The sequence below is a fragment of the Camellia sinensis genome, chromosome 13 (genome assembly GCF_055761805.1).
Source record: "Camellia sinensis isolate YWXY chromosome 13, ASM5576180v1, whole genome shotgun sequence".
Taxonomy (NCBI): domain Eukaryota; kingdom Viridiplantae; phylum Streptophyta; class Magnoliopsida; order Ericales; family Theaceae; genus Camellia; species Camellia sinensis.
In genome coordinates, this window is record NC_138973.1 from 52,914,943 (window position 1) to 52,929,898 (window position 14,956).

Genomic DNA, 14,956 nt, shown 5'->3' on the forward strand with positions numbered 1-14,956 from the left:
ATCTACTGTTTTGGAAATATACAGTGGAAAAGCGAAGCTTAAATGAACTGCAAGTAAAACATACCTCGGCCGGGGAAATAGTGTCGAAGTATCGGCGGAAGAAGCCGAATGTCTCCCGTGGTCACCGGGTGCATCTCCCGTCGAAGCGGCTCGAAAACGGGACGGCCAGAGGAGTCTCCACAACTGGCACAGGAGCGAGCCTAGGGAAGTAGGCATAAACCCACAACTGCAAAACAGATGTCAGTATGACCATCAGTTGAAGCAGAATGCAGAATAAAGTAGAAATGGCAGAGCCGTGTGTTGTGCAGTGTATTGTGTGCGGTGTACAGTGTGAGCAGTGTACAGTCAGTGTAAAGCTGAATGTATGTGTGTGCCGGGTGTACAGTATACAGCAAGTGTAGAGCAGACTACAGTGTGTGCAGTGTACAGAGTACAGAAAATACGAGACAGAAATGAAAAAAGCGGAGAAGAAGTGCACCTCCCAAGCCCGCCAGTAGCCACCAAGTAGCTGGCCGCTGCCGCGAGAAGCCGAGCTCATGTATCCATAGAGAGTGGACAGAGCGGCGCCGCCCCAGTCATAATGCAGGATGTCCCGGACGTCCACCAGTGCGCTGAGAAGACAGAGAGGCACGGTGTTCGCCCGGTCGGCGAAGATGGTAGTGCCGAACAGGAACATGAGGAAGCCGCGGGCATACCTCTCCACGTCCTCCTGGGTCATCTGAGCCTCCTCCTCCAACACGGGCTGAACCCGAAACTGTACCTCGAACCAGGAGTATCGGACGAAACCTGGACGAGCTAGTGGTGGGGCCTCCCCCAGTAGATGGACCTGAGCGGCGGTCCACTCATCCATCGCGATGTCGAAGGGGATCGGATCACCCCCTACCCCGATGCCTGTGAGCATCGAGAAGTCATAAGGGGTCATTGTTATATCCCCTGTAGCAGAGAAGTGAAAAGAATCGGTGGTGTCCCACCATCTCTCTGCCAGAGCGGCAAGGAGAGGTCTGCAGGTAGAGAGCCTAGAGAGTCCTCGGCAGAAGGCGCCGAAACCCGCTCGATCCACGATACGTCAGATCGCGCCTGGGAGCTCATCATACCACTCCCGAGCACCAGTATTCCCATACCCACGAATGGTATGGGAACCCTCCTGTAAACAGAAAACAACAATTGCAAGACAACGCTCAAAATGCAGTTTTGAAAAAGTAGATGAAGCATGTGTGCAAGTTTGTCAGTTTCAGGCAAATACCGGGTGCCGGTGTGCTTACAGTGAAATACGTGTGATGTGTCAACGTGTTTGAGTGTTTCAGAACAGATATAGCATTGTGTACAAAGTTTGACAGATTCAGGCAAATACTGGGTGCCAGTGTGTATGCAGTGGAATACAGTGAGTACAGTGTATTTGAGTGAGTCAAGGCTAGTGCAGTGTGTGCGCATGTGTCAGTCTCAAGCAGATATCAGTTGTATGTATGTTTACAGTCAACTACAGTCTACAACATATCAGATTCAAGCAGTTAAAGAATACAACTAACTATGGCAGTTTTGTATCCTACATTGCGGAAAGTAAAGCAGAAGAAAGAGAGTTACCTCGGAAGTGTCGAATGAAAGGTGGGAGGTAGGCTCTCGTAGTAGTAGCTCAGGCGCCACGTGTCTCTCGAAGCTCTGGAACTGACAAAGGCCGTCGGGGGGCAGAAAATGGATCGCCGGTCGGTAGGTCGCCGGGTCGAACGGGCGCACGCTCAACGGTAGGAGCTCGGCCCCAGGATCCATCTCGTGGTCCGGGGGAGTCCCGCCACGTGGAATGTCGTCCGCCATATCGAAAATGATGAGAAAATGGCCGGAAGAAGGAAAACCGGGCCGGAATGCGAAGAGTCAACCGAAAAGTCAACTCCCGAGAGGGTCGGAAATGGCCGGAAAGGCCGGAATATGAAAAGGCACGGAAATGAAGAGGGAAACAAGGGGAGCAAACCCCGAAAAGGTGGGAACGCCAAACGAGGCACCGAAACAAAAATGTGATCGGTTGAAAATGTCCGAAACACGAAGAAAATCGCGAATCCGACAACGAAACGGGTGTAGAACGCGAAGAAATGGGCGAAAAATGAGAGCAAAACACTCTAGAGAGAGAGGGTTAGAGTTTTCGACGGTGGAGAAGTGAGGAAATAGGGTTTGAAGCCCTATTTTAAAACACCCAAAGTGAAAAGTCGAAAATGCCCCGATTCAGCAACTGTTTGCCGGTCGGCAATGTTTTGTGCCGGCCGGCACTTTTTTGTGCCGATGGATTTATTTTTCAGCCGGTGGACAGCCGGTGGCATCCCCTCCCGACCGGTGATGTTCCTACAGCCTTGTTTAGGCCATATGAGAAGTTTTTGGTCTTCATAGCTCAAGAAGGTGCAAGAAAGTGCATTTCCGATGCTCAACCGGCCTCCGTTTTGACCTCGGGACGTGTCTGCTGTGCGTGGCACTCCAATTCATGCAAGGTGTATCCTTTTTGTATCCTTTTGACTTTTACAAGGCCCAAAAGTTGCCCCATGTGTATCGCATATCAGTCGCACTGTTTTGTGCATTTCAAATCGTCGCACTGTTTTGTGCATTTCAAATCGTCGCACTGTTTTGTGCATTTCGAACCGTCGCACTGTGTTGTGCATTTCAAATCGTCGCATTGTTTTGTGCATTTCGAACCGTCGCACTGTGTTGTGCATTTCAAACCGTCGCACTGTTTTGTGCATTTCCAACCGTCGCACTATTTTGTGCATTTCCAACCGTCGCACTGTTTTGTGCATTTCAAACCTGCGCACTGTTTTGTACATTTCAAACCGTCACGATGTTTTGTGCACTGCATTCCGTTGCGCGGTTTTGCGCATCTCTTTACATTACCTGCGTAGACCGCATGTTTGTAATCATTTCATTCCTTGCGTTGACCGCATGTTAATTACATTACCTGCGTAGACCGCATGTTTGTAATCATTTCATTCCTTGCGTAGACCGCATGTTAATTACATTACCTGCGTAGACCGCATGTTTGTAATCATTTCATTCCTTGCGTTGACCGCATGTTAATTACATTACCTGCGTAGACCGCATGTTTGTAATCATTTCATTCCTTGCGTAGACCGCATGTTAATTACATTACCTGCGTAGACCGCATGTTTGTAATCATTTCATTCCTTGCGTAGACCGCATGTTAATTACATTACCTGCGTAGACCGCATGTTTGTAATCATTTCTTTACCTGCGTAGACCGCATATTTTGATTGCGTAGACTGCATGTTTCTTAATTTCATTACTTGTGTAGACCGCATGTTTTGCTTGCGTAGACCGCATGCTAATTACATTACCTGCGTAGACCGCATGTTTGTAATCATTTCTTTACCTGCGTAGACCGCATGCTTTGATTGCGTAGACCGCATGTTCTTTACCTGCGTAGACCGCATGCTTTGATTGCGTGGACCGCATCTTAATTTCATTATTTGCGTAGACCGCATGTTTTGATTGCGTAGACCGCATGTTTCTTGATTTCATTACTTGCGTAGACCGCATGTTTTGATTGCGTAGACCGCATCTTTATTAATGTCATTGCTTGCGTAGACCGCATGTTTCTTAATTTCATTACCTGCGTAGACCGCATGTTTCTTAATTTCATTACCTGCGTAGACCGCATGCTTTGATTGCGTAGACCGCATCTTCTTTACTTGCGTAGACCGCATGCTTTGACTGCATGGACCGCATCTTAATTTCATTATTTGCGTAGACCGCATGTTTTGATTGCGTAGACCGCATGTTTCTTGATTTCATTACTTGCGTAGACCGCCTGTTTTGATTGCGTAGACCGCATCTTTATTAATGTCATTGCTTGCGTAGACCGCATGTTTCTTAATTTCATTACTTGTGTAGACCGCATGTTTTGCTTGCGTAGACCGCATCTTTCTCAATTTCATTACCTGCGTAGACCGCATGTTTTGTTTGCGTAGACCGCATGTTTGTTAATTTCAATACCTGCGTAGACCGCATGTTTTGATTGCATAGACCGCATCTTCATTACCTGCGTAGACCGCATGTTTTGATTGCGTAGACCGCATCTTCATTACCTGCGTAGACCGCATGTTTTGATTGCGTAGACCGCATGATTTTTAATTTCAATACCTGCGTAGACCGCATGTTTTACCTGCGTAGACCGCATGTTTTGCTTGCGTAGACTGCATCTTTCTCAATTTCATTACCTGCGTAGACCGCATGTTTTGATTGTGTAGACCGCATCTTCATTACCTGCGTAGACCGCATGTTTTGATTGCGTAGACCGCATGATTCTTTAAAATCATTACATACGTAGACCGCATGTTTTGATTGCGTAGACCGCATTCTCGTTGATTTCATTACCTGCGTAGACCGCATGCTTATGGTCAATTCGTTGCCTGCGTAGACCGCATGCCCCACTTACATGTTTGTATTTCCGTAGCATTGTTATGCTCCCCACTTGCTTTGCGCTGTCATGCATTTCGAGTACACCACTATTCTTGCATTGTCATGCATATTGCTAACAATACTGTACCTGTTAAGTTTGTTTTCTTTGCAGGCACGATATTGTATGTACGGTTCATTTGAAACTGGTGCAACCAGATGAACCGCACAGGTATTGTATCTCCCGAGTGAGACGTTTTGAGAATTGCATAATTCTCTTACATCCTTTCTGCATTGTAGTGTAGTTTGGCGTATGCTAGCTTAAAACTGTTGCATGTTTGCTTCGTTACAGCTTTCTTTGCATGATCATAAGTTATGCTCGGCTTCGTGCATTGTCTTGCATTTTGCCCCTGCCTTCGGGCGCATATCTTAATTGTCTTGCATGTTTGTCTAAGTCTTCGGCCTCGTCAAAAATGGGTCGTCTCTGGGCTTTGACATTCACTCCCGTCATTGTTATGACTTTCGAGTTCTGTCAAAGAGGGGCAACTGTAGACACCCCATTTTTGACCGTCCTCAAGACTTGGACGTCACCGTTTGAACACTCGGTGATTATCCATGTTTGTGTTCGTTTGGAGTTCCCGGAGGTCTCGGCTCGCGCGCCTTGCCTCAGGATCTCCGAACTTGACTGTTTAGTGTTTGGTTTTACACCAAACACTTGTGTTTTGCCTTGGAGAGGCAGGGTAGGGCTTGTAGACCATCCCCACCCACCACCGGCAGTGGCTAGAGGCCACCGGCTGGTTTTTGCTGCCACCGGCAATATATATTGCCTGCCGGCACTATTTGTTGCCGGTCAGCACTATTTAGTGCCGACCGGCACTCTTTTTGGCCAAGATGGCATTTTTGGCCGGCCAATTACTGTGCATCTGCTTTTGCAGATATTTTTAGACAGCTGTCTTGCTTTTGCTCCCCTCCATACACGTGTATGGAGGGATCTCCCTCTTATGAAGCTTGTCTTGTAAGCTTTACAAGACAAGAAGTGCCATAAAGGGAGAGGCTTGTCTCTTAGCTTGGGGGGTTAGACATTTTAGGATATTTTGAGAGCTAGACAGCCATTGTTAAGCTCTGGTTCTAGGGTTTGAGTTATATACACTTCCTATATCTCTTTCCCTCTCTTTTATACTCTAGGTGTTTTGTGTCTTACTATTGCACACAAACACCTAGTGTTTCACCTTCCTCTTGGAACTGAGGTTCTAAGGGACTGATTTTGAAGTTTTGGTGTTGGATTCAAGCCAAAGGAGGCCATTGGAGCACCATTTGTGAAGAGGTCTACAAGGGTGAGAACCTAGTCTCATTTTTCCCCATTTTTGCATTGATTTTCTACCTATCTTAGAGCTGTTTTCGTGCTTATTGTATAACACAAAAAAGTTCTGTTTTTAGGCCCTCTTTATTGTTTATTAAGAGTGTTTCTTGGTTTGAGGGTTGTTGACCCCTCTTAGGCCTTGAAAGGCCTCATTTTGAGCCATTTTGTGCTAGCTCCGGGATTTTGGTGTTGAGGTCTCTTCAGCACTGAAATCTTGAGGGATTTCAGTGGTGAAGGTGATTCCTTGAAGTCCCAAGAAGGAGAGGGCCACCCCCTCTCCTTGTTGTCCTTGAAAAGGGGCATATTTTGGCCTCTTGAGGGAGCATCATGATAGAGTGTGTATTGACCATGACTTGGCTGCTTTTTATGCTTAATATGTCATGATATGCCTCTGTTTTTACTTGGTTTTGGTACTCCATGCATGCTTAGCATAGTTGCCTTGTAATGCCGCGTTATGCCTTAACATGTCTTAGGTTGTTAGCCTTGGTTGGAGCATGTTTTAGGCTTAGTCTTGTGAAGATTTTGTGCATGTTTTGCCATGTTCTAGGTCTGTCCTAGATTGTTTGGGTCGAATTTAGCATGCTTAGTATAGCTCTTTGCATTTGAGCTTGTTGGCCTTGAGTGTGTGAATGTGTAGAATGTGTTTCTTGCATCATTCTGGTGGTTTGGAACCACCCACCATATCATTTCAGTCCTTTTAGCATGCCTAAATGTTTGCATTTTGTGGCCCTTTTGTTGCTCCAAGAGTTGGTGCTCCATGCTTCATATTTGTGCCATGATGTATACCTCTAGGATTAGGTTGCTTAGATGCCATTTAAGTGATTCTTGAGGTTTGTTTTAGCATGATTTTAATGCTTATGTTGCATGCTAATTAGTCCATGATTTCCCCCTTTCAAATGTGTTTGAGGGTTGTTCAATTTATGCTTAAGTGTTGGCCCTCAATTATGTGTATGTGTGCATGTGTATTTGGTCCCTCATTATAGCATTATGGCCACTGTTTTGGGCCTTTTTAGAGCTGCCTAATTCATGTTTAAGTCCATCTTTCCATCTATTTGCATTGCCATATGTATGCTTGTATGCTTGCATAAGCTTGTTGCCATGCCATGTTGCATCCTTAGCTTGTATGTCTAGGTTGCATTGCATCTTGCATGCAAGCCTTGTTCCTTGACTTGATGATAGGAATTGGGCCTTATTTGGTTTGATTGGTTTGCATTTCATTTGATATGAAAGTTGCATACTTGGTTCCTTGGGCCATCATGCATGGAAATGCGTGATTGGTGGTCCGAGAATCAAGGCACATGCCCCTTTGAGTCATTATCATGATAAGGGACATGGTTGGTGCATATATGCCTTGAATTGTGCTGCCATGCTTTGCCTTGCCCTCTGTCGCTATCATTTGCAGATTCTGCAGGAACACTCTGCCGACCGGCAACAATTCCTCTGCCGACAGCTTCGTTTTGTGCCGATGGCCACCACCACACTGCCGGTGGAAATTTCATCTAGCCGGTGGTGATCCCCTCTGTCCAAGGGAGCAGTTCTGAGGTTTTGGCAACCTCCAGAGGAGTGAGGAAAGAAAACAGAGGCAGCTTGCGCATGGCGGCGCGTTTCCCGAGGCGATTTATCTGCTTTTATTAGTCTATTTAATTTGTTAATTAAATTAATTAATTTGTAATATTAATTAGCTCATGTAGTTAATTGATTTGTAATATTTATTTGGTCCCTCCGAGCGAGGGCAAATCTGTAATAAGTGTGCGTGGGTGGTGTGTATGCCTTCCAATCCCCACTTCTTTCTTCCCTTTTATTTACCTGCTTATGATGGTAGATTAGGGCAAGTTTAATTTAGCATACCTTATGCTATGCATGTGTGCATCCATGCATTTGTATTACATGCATTAGGCTCGGTACATCACGCTAACTACATTTGTACTTCAAATTCTAAACTGAATATGTGATAGTTGCGCATTCTCACATGCCATGTTTAGGATAGCCGAGCCTATTCTAGTAACATTTTGTATGCGATGCATTAGGCACTTAACATGGAGTTGGATCATGCATGTTTGCTAACGAGTTCTTTGTTTTGGCACGGAGTACGATGTAAGTATTTACGCTTTAGCACCCCGCATACGCGTGAGTGTTACCATGACAGTATGCTTGCCATGCGGCTAAATGCTTATGTGATAAATTTTTTGAATGCCTGTGGGTGAAGGTTGGATTGTTTGAGTTGGAAAAACTCGTTGAAATCCACATTTTAGCCTACTTGCGAGTAGTAAATCCAAAACATTTTCCAAAACAAACGGATATGCAATGTTTATTCCCAAATTAGGCAATCTAGTCTATACTTTTTTGCTGCGCGCATAACATAGTAATTCTAAGCTAATAAATGGAATTAGAACACATAACGTTTTCAAAATCGGATATCATGGTTAGTAGAGGCCGGTCTTCGAACCGGGCGAAAGGGGGTGCTCATAGCTGACCTTCCCCAATCGTACCCAAGCTCCCGAGCCGAGACAACTCCGGTGATGACGGACATGTGGCCTTCGGCACCGAGTCAGGGTTTCCTAAATTTCCCCATTTTAAAAAATATTTAGGTGGCGACTCTGTATCTGGCAAAGCAGTCCATGTTTGGCACTACTTTTTCAAAAATCTGTTTCTCAAAACGATTTGCCAGATTTGGACTCTTTGGTTCAGATTAAGAACCGCGACAACAAAAATCGCGAGTCCGAACTGTAGAAGCGAAGGCCCCCTCACGCGGGCACGTCTACAATGGGGCTTAGGAGGGTTTGAGAGTTAGGCTCAGAAATTTTGTAATAGCCATTATCATTGACTTCCCTTACTACATAAGGACCCTGTCACTTGGGTGTGAACTTGTGGGTTGATGTTCCCCTCATGATGTGAGGTGTGACCCTTAACACTAAATCACCTTCTTGGAACTGTCTTGGGCATACTAGAGTATCATAAGCTCTAGCTAGACGGCTCTGGTAAACTTTAAGATTAGCCTGGGCCTTGTCCCTTCTTTCATCAAGGACTTCCAGCTCTAACGATCTGGAGAGCAGGGTAGTTCCACTTCGGAGGGCCATGCGAGCTGAGGGTATGGCAATTTCCACTGGGAGGATTGCTTTTGGAACACAACTCCAACAGCTCTACGGAAGAACAATTCTCCCAATCGGTCGTAGTAGATCAATTACGTGTATTGACTGAGAGCGTCACCTCTCTTCAACAAAACCAACAACTCTTAATGGATGCCCTACTAGGATTACAAAGGGCACCTACACTTCCATCATCATCTAACCCCCTTTCATCATCACAAAATGGCGCTCTGCCATTAGCCCAAAATGGATATGAAGCTAACCTCGATACACAAAACAACTTGTGAACCCAAGCGGGAGGACAAACATGACCCCGCTCCCTCCATTAGCTCCCAGCCAAATACCTCCACCGCAAGTTGGATCCATTAGCGGAGCTCCCACCGCAGTGGCTTTGACTGGCTCTCCAACTCTTCCGGTGGATCAAAACCCACAACTTGCGAACCCAAGCAGGAGGACAAATAGTCACCCCACTCCCTCCATTAGCTCCTAGCCAAATAGCTCCACCGCAAGTTAGATCCATTAGCGCAGCTCCCACTGCAGTGGCTTCGATTGGCTCTCCAACTCTTTCAGCGGATCAGAACCCTTCCTAGCCATTAACATTGGAGGTAGTAAAAGAGCACGTACACAACCTACTTCAGCCGAACAAAGGTCACATCCCTGCCTCCCTAGAATTGGACTTTTGTCCCCCTTACCCTATTCACTTCGCAAGTCTTCCATATCCGGTAGGATATAAAGCACCCAAGTTTGTCCGTTTTGACGGACGAAAAAGGAACGCCAAGGAGCATGTTTCATGCTTTCTTGACGCCCTTGGAGCTCACTGAAAGGACCGAAACCTCCGCATGGGAGAATTCTCCAAATCCCTCACAGATCAAGCATTCTTGTGGTATACCAACCTCGCTGCTGGCTCTATCTCTTCATGGGAAGACTTGGTAAAAAAGTTTTACATCACGTTCTTCTACATTGAAGAAAGGTTAACCACCCTTCATCTTATGAGGGAAACACAACGACTTGGGAGGACATCCTCATTTACGTTCGCTGCTTTAGGGAAAAAGCAATAGACATTCAAGACCCGATGGAAGAACACCAACTGGTGTCATTGTGCATCGAGGGGATGCTCACGACTTATAAACTTCAGTTGGTCAACCATCATTTCCCTAACTTTTCCGCTCTATGTGTTGCGGCCTGAAACATAAGTGAAACAGTAAGATCAAGGGCATGAATGACAGCACCACAACCCCACTCATGGCGGCCAACGGCACCTCAACCTTCCTCATGGAGGCCTAACCGATGCAACCATGCTGTATATGCAGCCGAAGGCTTCTCTATAGGATGTTGAGACCTACAGGCAAAAAAGAGAAAGTTTGATCAAATTCCCCCACCGTTACCTATCTTAGTGGACGAGGCACAAGCGCTTCTCAACGCCTGCGTAGAAGATGGAAAAGTTGACCTCCCAGAGCCAAGGCGACCTGTCACCAAAAAGATCAAGCGCGGGCAGACTATTGCATATACCACCGTTCCATTAAACATCCTACTACGGAAAGTTGGGCACTCAGATCCCTAGTTTGAAAAATGATGTTTGACGACGCTTTGGAGCTACCCTGCCAAACAAAAGATGTCTTGAAAGATCCTCTCCCATCACAAGGATAATAGCAAGCCGGTTATGATGCTTTCGCACTATGACGAGATGGAAGGGCCGATGGTGTGCGAGCTCTTTGAACTAGTAGCTCCCACTTGTCCAGACTTTGAGACTAGGCGTGTGATAGCGCTTAAGAAATCAACAAAGTTCAAATGGTTCTTCGACCAATTTGGCCTGTCTGAAGCAACACGCTTTAAAGCCACCAAGGCTTTTTTAAGACTCGTGGTGTAGAATGGTGAAACATGCATGAGTGTAAGCGGATCAATAAGGAAAGTATTTTAAGAAAACTCCTTGGCGATAACCTTTATCGAGGCCGACAAACAAGTACTATTTCCACATAACCGTCCCCTCTACGTCCCAGTATTCATCAATGGGATGGAGTTTCAAAGAGGATTCATGGATGGAGGAGCTTTACTCAATGTAATGTCTTATTCTATTTTCCAGGCAGCTGGGATCCCATAAAAGCACTTAGTCAGACAACCCATCTCCATCACCGGTTTTGGAAGCCAAAAAATCAAAACCATAGGTCATGTCCAGTTAGACTTAGCAGTGGGACCGATCTCCATGTTATAGAAGCAGAGACGACCTATCAGGCTCTCCTAGGGAGAACTTAGCTTCACATATATGCTATGATCCGCTCCACCTACCATCAATGTGTCAAAGCAATCTACAACAATGAGGTAGTAGCCATAGCTGGCTCTCAAAAGCCTTTTTGAGTAGATGAAGCTCACATGGCAGATGTAGTATTTTACAATCATGTCGATGAAGATGAACCTCCCCTGCCACTTTAAGGAACTCCTATACCCAACTGGGATGACCTCTCTGAAGAAGATTCATCACCACCTCGCAGAAAGACATTCACCAAATTAGAGCCCTCAAGAAAGCTCCATAAAGTCACCAAGTTTCAAACAAAAAATGGTAGAGTGGTATACCGTTTATGACGGTACGTGGGGTTGGCAAATGTTACCAATGCTGACCCCCAGCTAGACAAAGCAACAATCGCCCATTGTGAACTAAGTGGAGAAGATCACTGTTGCTACACCTTGTCTGCGCTGGCCTAATGCTCGCCAATGGAAAAGAATAAAAAAGTAGAGACAAGAAGAGTAGAATGAGAAAAAAAGCTGTGGCTTTTCCAGTAACAGATAAACACTTTGACAAATCCTATTGTCTTGTGATAACTCATTTGGATGGAGCCAAAGGCTCAAAAGTTAAACCCCTCGCCAAGGCAGCCGTTTCATCTCCTAACCAAGTCCTCGCCAACCTGGTTGCAATCCTAAAGCAAAATGGATTGCAAGAAGTCCGACCTGCTCCAGAGTGTTTATAGAACGACCCTTGGCCCCAAAAGCAAGAACTGGAAGAAATCAACATAGCGCTTGAAGGACAACCCAGGCGTCCTATCTTCATTTGCAAAGATTTTCCAGTAGAATAAAGGGGGCCCCTCATCGAGTTGATCAAGAAGTATTCGGACGTTTTCGCGTGGACATATGAAGAAATGCCTTGATTAGACAAAGATGTTACCGTGCATCGTTTGAACGTCATCCCCCTGGCTCGCCCAGTCAAGAAAGGGGTAAGATTTTATAAGCCCGAGGTGGAGCTCAACATCAAGGACGAAGTGGTGAAGTTGCTTGGTGCAGGGTTTATCAAACCTATCCAACATCCCACCTGGCTTTCCAACATCGTCCCAGTTATCAAAAAGAATGGTCAAATTCGAGTGTGTGTCGATTTCAGAGACCTAAATAAATCTTTCCTCAAAGATGAATTCCCACTCCCAAACATAGACACCTTGATTGATTCAGCAGCGAGGCACCATATGTTCTCATACATTGATGGCTTCAGCGGTTATAACCAGATCAAGATGGCTCCAGAGGATGCCCCAAAGACGGCATTTCGCACTCCTATAAGTAACTTTTTCTATACTATAATGCCTTTGGATTAAAAAATGTGGGAGCAACATACCAGAGAGCTATGACGGCCATTTTTCATGATATGTTGCACAAATCCTTGGAATGTTACATTAATGATTTGGTAGTAAAATCCAAAGAGGAGACCAGTCACCTTAGAGACCTCCAAAGAGTCTTTGAACGCTGTAAGAAATACAGACTCCGAATGAACCCACTTAAATGCGCATTCGGAGTCACTGCCGGCAAGTTCCTTGGCTGCACCGTTCATTGCCATGGGATAGACCCCGACCTAGCAAAAGTCGCTGCCATAAAAAATATGCCACGACTAACCAATCTAGACGAGTTGAGAACCTTCCTTGGTCTGGCATCTTACTTGAAACGGTTTATCCCAGCTATGGCTGAAATAACACAACCTTTCAATTCATTACTAAAGAAGGATGTCAGGTTCATTTGGAATAAGGAACATCAACAAGCATTCGAAGGAGTGAAGTCAGCTTTAACTTCCCCTCTCTCCATGAGTCCTCCTCAGCCAGTGAGGCCCTTGCTCCTCTACATCACTTCCACGCCGAAATCAGTTAGAGCTCTGCTTGCCCAGGAAATTGATGGACTCGAACGACCGATGTACTACATAAGCAGAGTCATCCAAGAGGCTGAGATTCGATATTCCCCCATTGAGCGGCACTGCCTTGCCCTATTCTTTGCTGCCAAAAAGCTTTGTCATTACCTTCTTTCTTACCCCATCCATCTCATGACGAGAAGTGATCCCATCCGATTTCTCCTCACGAGACCAGCACTCTCTGGCAGGTTGGCCCGCTGGCTTCTATCATTAGCAGAATATGACATCACTTGCAAAGCTCCCAAGGCCATCAAGAGTCAAGTGCTCGCCGTCCCCTTGGCTCACTTCCCCAGTGGAGAACATGAGCCGCCTTCGGATGAATTGCCAGGAGATGAGTTCCAAGCTGCTGAAGTAAACACCAAAGGAGAATGGAGTTTGAGCTTCGATGGAACATCCGCCTCTAAAGGGGGTGGAGCTGGAAAAGTCCTTATTTCCCCAAATCAAATTGAAGTCAATTTGTCATATAAACTTGATTTTAAATGCTCTAACAACGAGGCGGAATACGAAGCCCTGATATTAAGGCTTATGGTGGCACTCCATCTAGGAGTAAGTCTCGTATGTATCAAAGGCGACTCTAATCTAGTGGTCAAGCAGACCAATGAAGACTATGCTATCAAAGAGCCCCTTTTGGCTTCATACAGAACCATTGTCCAAAGTTTGACAGACAAATTTGACACGGTAAGGATAGAACAAGCTCCTCGCTCCAACAATCGACACCTGGACACCCTTGCTACCTTGGCTTTTAAGGTAGAATTCCCTGAAGAATCAACTAAGATAGAAGTTCTGAAGTGCCCCATGTCGTGCTCGGTAACAACTATCTTTCCCGAAAAAGAACCCGCCGACTGGAGAGCCCCAATCATCGACGAGCTCCATGGCCCCTCAGGTAAACTACCTTTGTGCAAAATCAAACACTTCACGATTTACCAAGGAGTCCTCTACTACAGAGGGCCTGGGGGTCTACTAGCACGATGCACCGACCTTACCGAAGCCAAGTCTAAACTAGAAAGGGTTCACAACCGTTCTTGCGGAACAAGAGATGTGAGCCTCTACAGGAGGCTACAACGATAAGGATATTATTGGCCTACTATGGCCAAGGAAGCAAACAACCTTCAAGGAAAGTGCAACAAATGCCAGGAATTCCTTCCAAAAGCTGAATGCAATTTCGTAGAAATCACCTTCGACTGGCGTCAGGTGTATATAGATTATCTCAAAAAAGCATCATTGTCGCTAGACCGTTTTGTAGCTGCAATAATCAAGAAACGAGCTCCGAAATTCTTTTTGCAGGAAGGGCAACTTTTTAGGCATGGCTTTGAAGGAAAGCCTGTACGCTGCTTATCAGGAGCAGAAATCCATAAAGTTTTAGAACTTGCTCACGGGTCGGAGCACCAAGGTGGAGCGAAGCTATTCCAACATCTTTTGCATATAGGTTATTATTGGCCTACCATGGAAGCAGACGCCAAAATGTATGCCAAACGCTGCAAACCTTGTCAACTCTATGGAAACCTTATTCACGCACCAGCCACCGATCTGTATAGTCCAAGCTCACTACGGCCTTTCCATACATGGGCTATGGATCTTATTGGCCCCATCTCTCCACCGTCAAAGGGACACGTATGGATTGTAGCGGCCACGAAGACTTACACTAAGTGGGTAGAAGCCATCCCCCTGAATAAGGCAACAGGAGCCGCTGTCCCCAATTTCATTCGAGAATTCATTATATGTTGTTTTGGTATACCCAGAGTAATCCTATCAGATAATGGGACCCCTTTTGTCAACCGCCAAGTCGGACAACTCTTGGTCTCCTACGACATCACACACCACTAATCAATGCCTTACTATCCCCGGGGGAATGGACAAGTTGAAGCAACCAACAAAACACTCCTTAAAATCCTTTCAAGGACTCTTAAGGATTATCAAAGGGACTGGGCACATGTGTTCCCAATGGCGCTCTGGACATATAGAACATCC

The 14,956-nt window shown here is 45.8% G+C and overlaps 1 protein-coding gene across 1 annotated transcript; it reads left to right on the forward strand.

Moving 5' to 3' along the window:
• The first annotated feature begins 12,766 nt into the window (after positions 1-12,766).
• Positions 12,767-14,056, forward strand: LOC114311044 (uncharacterized). The gene has a single exon (XM_028257127.2). It carries the CDS (start codon positions 12,767-12,769, stop codon positions 14,054-14,056), a length of 1,290 nt encoding a protein of 429 aa, XP_028112928.2.
• The last annotated feature ends 900 nt before the right edge of the window (positions 14,057-14,956 follow it).

What these genes read in the sequence shown, in the direction of transcription:
- LOC114311044 (XM_028257127.2), top strand. Translation starts at nt 12,767, where the DNA reads ATGGCTGAAATAACACAACCTTTCAATTCATTACTAAAGAAGGATGTC.